General features: G+C 32.0%; 1 protein-coding gene across 1 annotated transcript; it reads left to right on the top strand.

Annotated features, from left to right (window-relative positions):
• The first annotated feature begins 370 nt into the window (after positions 1 to 370).
• On the top strand, positions 371 to 2,610 carry LOC131050494 (GDSL esterase/lipase At2g42990-like). The gene is made up of 5 exons (XM_059211439.1): positions 371 to 706; positions 1,233 to 1,363; positions 1,533 to 1,763; positions 1,805 to 2,114; positions 2,233 to 2,610. The coding sequence occupies exons 1-5, from the start codon at positions 481 to 483 to the stop codon at positions 2,427 to 2,429; spliced, it is 1,095 nt and encodes a 364-aa protein (XP_059067422.1). The 5' UTR covers positions 371 to 480; the 3' UTR covers positions 2,430 to 2,610.
• Positions 2,611 to 4,512: the final 1,902 nt, after the last annotated feature.

Below are 4,512 nucleotides of genomic sequence, written 5' to 3'. Positions count from 1 at the left end.
AAATAGATATTTATTTTTTAAATATAAAAAAATCAAAAAAAACTTTGGAAATCTATCATTCCTATTGCTTCAATAGCACCAAATTTTTTTCATCCAATCATAAATACATAATTTCTAGTTTAAAAATATAAAATTCAAATTTATTTTAAAAACAAAATTAATAATCACTTTTATGTGATTAATTAGACAATCTCTTATATTAACAGTTGGGTGAAGTAATCACCCATACTGGTAGTTGGGGGTTTGTGGCAACATCATTGCTCCCATATCGTCCACAGACGTAATAAAACATGTTATCCTAAATATGTTATATTTGGAGTATCCATGTCCACCACTCAAATTTACCAGCCATTCCACAATGAATTGGAAACCTCGTGGAAGCTAATCTCTCATTCCTTCAGTGTTGTTAATTTACCTTCAAAACTGTTGAGTTAATTTTGTACTGCAATTCACGGATTGCCTTTTGGGCATAAAGTAATAATGAAATTTAGCGCAGAATCTCTCATTTTGCGCTCTGGATTTTGTAGTTTGATCATCATAATAGCCCAGAAATGTGATTACTTTTTGTTGGTCAGGGGACAGAAAGTGCCTGCTGTTTTTGTGTTTGGAGACTCCTTTGGAGATACAGGGAATAATGAATTTTTTGGTTCAATAGCTACTAGTGATTTTCCTCCATATGGAAGAGATTTCAAACATCATATTCCTACTTGAAGGTTTTCCAATGGAAAGCTCATGTCTGACTACTTTGGTAACCTATATATTCTATAACTTCAATAAATTTGAAAGCATAAAATTGTCTTGTGGGCTTTTGAATTTGATTATTTGATCAACTTTTTTATTAACATTTTGGATCATGTTCTACGATTCATCAGAATAAACAGAATAAACTGATCACACAGTCAAATCAAAAGCCAACAAGATAATTTATTATAGATTGTAGAAATTTTATAAAATCAATTAAAAGCACTAACTATTAAATGTTTGTTGGACTGAAAACCTGTGCTCAGTCTTAGCACAGAAATGTGAATTGTATATTGGCTTTGAGAAGAGAAGTAATTTGGTCTTGCAAGAGTTTAAAACTTAACTTATCATGTCAGGGATATTGTTATTTGTGAAGTAAAATTGGTATTATTAGTTGGAAGACTGTTGTTGTTTATGTTTACTTCAACTTGATTTTTCTCCACCCATTTTCTAATTTCATGATATTTATAACTCTTACCATTTTATTACAGCTGAAGGACTTGGAATCAAGGAACTGTTGCCCCCATATTTGGACCCAAACCTCAAGGCCCAAGACTTGCTAACGGGTGTCTGTTTTGCATCTGCTGGTTCAGGCTTAGACAATCTTACTTTCCAAGTATTGGTATGCAGATACAACACATTAGAATGTTTCACAGACTGAAATAACATATTAAAATCTTGCACAGGACCATAATACATTTGTAGGAGAATAGATGTGCAACTGATATAAGCATCTTGTCAGCCTTTTCCTACTCTATTTTTATAAGCTGGATTTGTATACATGAATGCAGAATGTGATACCATTTGGGAAACAAATTGAGTATTTTAAAGAGTATAGAAAGACAATAACAGGATTGGTGGGAGAGGAAGAGACCACCACCATAATTAGAGAAGCGATATTTTTCATTACGATAGGCTCTAATGACATTGGTTACTACTTCCTAGTCTCACCTCGTCGACTCCAATTCAATGTCCAAGAGTATACAGATTTCCTCTTGAATACATACACAGTTTATATCAAGGCATGCTTATAATTTATCTCCACTCTTTGAATTTAGTGTAGTTTCCAATCATATTTGCACCGAATTCATATATCTGGGTCTTAATTTTGCAGGAATTATACAATCTGGGTGCCACTAGAATTGCTTTGATTAATCTTCCACCGTTGGGATGTCTACCAATAGAGAGAACGCTTACAAGTCTTAAGAACAAGGGAGCATGTGACGTAGAGAGAGACGAGGCTGCATCTGGATTCAACTCAGGATTAAATGCCATGATTGATGGACTCAAACCTGTTTTTCCTACCCTTAAAATTGCTTCTCTCGATTATAACAATCTGATTTCCGAGTTGATTACAAATCCTAGCAAATATGGTATTTTACATTCTCATGATTAATCAGAATACAAATGTCATTATGCCTAGAGATTTTTTACTATATTAAAATATAGGTAGAGTTATGTCTAATCTTGTAGTGCCCTAATACATGCCAGGCTTGGAGGTGATTGCAAGGGGTTGCTGTGGGACGGGCACAATTGAAGTTTTATTATTCACGTGTAACCAGTTGAGTCCCTTTACATGCCCTGATGCTTCCAAATATCTCTTCTTTGATGCCGTCCACCTTACTCAGAAGGCATATCAAATCATTTCTAATGTATTTCTTACCAGATATGTCGCTCAACATCTCTAAAACCTGGATTATAATTTTACTTCCAATTGCATATGATTGGCTACAAAGGTGTAATATCCCCTAAAAATTATGTTCATACTTTTGTATGACCCTAGTGCCAATGTAATTTGGATTGGGGATGGAATTTTGTCCACAGTAAATATGTGTCAGTTTCGAACTTTGATGTTAGTATTATTGAATATAATTACTATTTGTATTGGTCATTATTATCAAATGTAATTATTATTTTTATTATGTCATTTGTAATTATGTGTTTATTTTGTTTTAACTAATTCGGACTAATAATGTGTTGGTGGACTTGTGTGAGATTTGTCCTTTCTTTGTAGATACCAAGACGTAATGTGAAGTGAATCTTGTAGTTTTGTTGGTGAGGGATAATAGATCTTTTGTTAACCCTTGCATAAACTTTGATTTTTACAATTAAATAGGATTTCACATTGCAAAAGTTAATACTTCTTTGTGTAGTTAGCCGAGTCTACCTAGATTGATTCGAGTCTTCATGCCTAAACTCTAACAAATGCCAAACAAAATAAAGATAAATAAAAATAAATGAATCCAAAGATTGAGCCACCGTATGCCTAAGTCATTAAATAAAAACATGGTTTGAAAGAGAACGACACAAGAGAGCACATGAAGCGCCATCAATGGAGCACCTACTCCTTGAGAAGCTTTTGGAGGGATTTTTTTGTAGGTTTTCAAGAAAAGATAGCATAGACATTGATTAAAAACCCCCACAACCACCATTATGGAGTATATTTTTCTTAGCTGGGTAGAGGGAGGCAAGATTGAGGCATTAGAAAATTTAGGCAACTTGGTGAATTGATTGGAAAAGAGTTTCAAGCACTGAGATTTCTACAATTTTAACTTTTAGGTTCTTTATTCATTTTTCTATTTTTGAATCGTTTGTTTGTTAATATTGTTGGTTGAAAGTAAAGTTATTGTTGGTTGAAAGTAAAGAAAATATGACAATAATGTTGGTAGTTTTCCAATTTTAGATGTCTTTGATAGATGTGGAAAAATTCTAGTTCATTGTTTAGTCTTCCATTTAGCCTTACCATATTGTTGTATGAGTTGTTCCAACTTATATGTGTGAATTAAAAGAAGTGGGGCTTATCCATTTTTTGGTGACTAAGTTAGACTTAGCAACACTTGTGCTAATGCCCCCAATCTTTATACACATTCAAATAAATGTTAATGTACGAATGCTAGATATTTTAGTTAGGTAGGATATGGCCAAAGATGGATTATGTTAGAGGACTGTGGGCACAAAAAAATAAAACACATCATGATATCATATATGACTACCAACTAAAAAACCAAGGATATACAATTAAATTGTTTACTACCCTATAATCATATAAGCTAGCATAAATAAACTATATTATATGGTTTTGTGGATATTGAAAGTATTATTTTAGAGTTGATTTCATGGTTGATTTTAATTAGACAATTGTTATTGCATCACTTCCTATTGAGCTACAACTTAAGGAATGAATGTTGTGTTTTTGTTGTTTGATAAATTGTGTAGATACTCTTACTATTAGAGACATATTCAATTAAAAACAAAGGAGATTTTATGTCCAAAAATTATCACACAAAATTATAAACTATTAGCAAAAAAATTCTTCCTCAATGAGGTCACCTTGTATATATTTCTCAATTCTTAGTGAAAAATTTATTTACATGAACTTTATTAGTTAATGTAATGAAATTGGAAATTTTATCATGTTAACTTTAAATTTTTTTGAATGGGAATTTGAATAATTATAAGGAAGAAGAATACTTATAGTAGGAAGGAAATGATGAGTTGACATTCCTTGAAAGGAAATCATTCTTTAAATGTTAAGTGAGTAGCCAGCTGTTAAAGCAAAAATGGTTAGCTAAAATGATATATTCAGTAATGAAATGGTTAATTTATTGTATGCATGAAATTTCTATGAGATTACTACCTTATAAAGCTTGGAAGTGGGAATGGTTTGTCAAAAAATTATGAAAATGGATGGTTTAGTTAATATTACCTTCAATCGAGGGTCATAGGGGTAAGTATTTCTTTTCTTCAAACACATTTTTTGAAACCCATTCA

This window comes from Cryptomeria japonica, chromosome 1, assembly GCF_030272615.1.
Source record: "Cryptomeria japonica chromosome 1, Sugi_1.0, whole genome shotgun sequence".
NCBI lineage: Eukaryota > Viridiplantae > Streptophyta > Pinopsida > Cupressales > Cupressaceae > Cryptomeria > Cryptomeria japonica.
The sequence above is the reverse complement of the archived record's forward strand: the minus strand, read 5'-3'. Positions and strand labels throughout refer to the sequence as shown.

What these genes read in the sequence shown, in the direction of transcription:
- LOC131050494 (XM_059211439.1), top strand. Translation starts at nt 481, where the DNA reads ATGAAATTTAGCGCAGAATCTCTCATTTTGCGCTCTGGATTTTGTAGT. An exon ending in CATACACAGTTTATATCAAG is followed by an intron (nt 1,764 to 1,804) that starts GCATGCTTATAA and finishes AATTTAGTGTAG; the next exon opens with TTTCCAATCATATTTGCACC. An exon ending in TACAAATCCTAGCAAATATG is followed by an intron (nt 2,115 to 2,232) that starts GTATTTTACATT and finishes AATACATGCCAG; the next exon opens with GCTTGGAGGTGATTGCAAGG.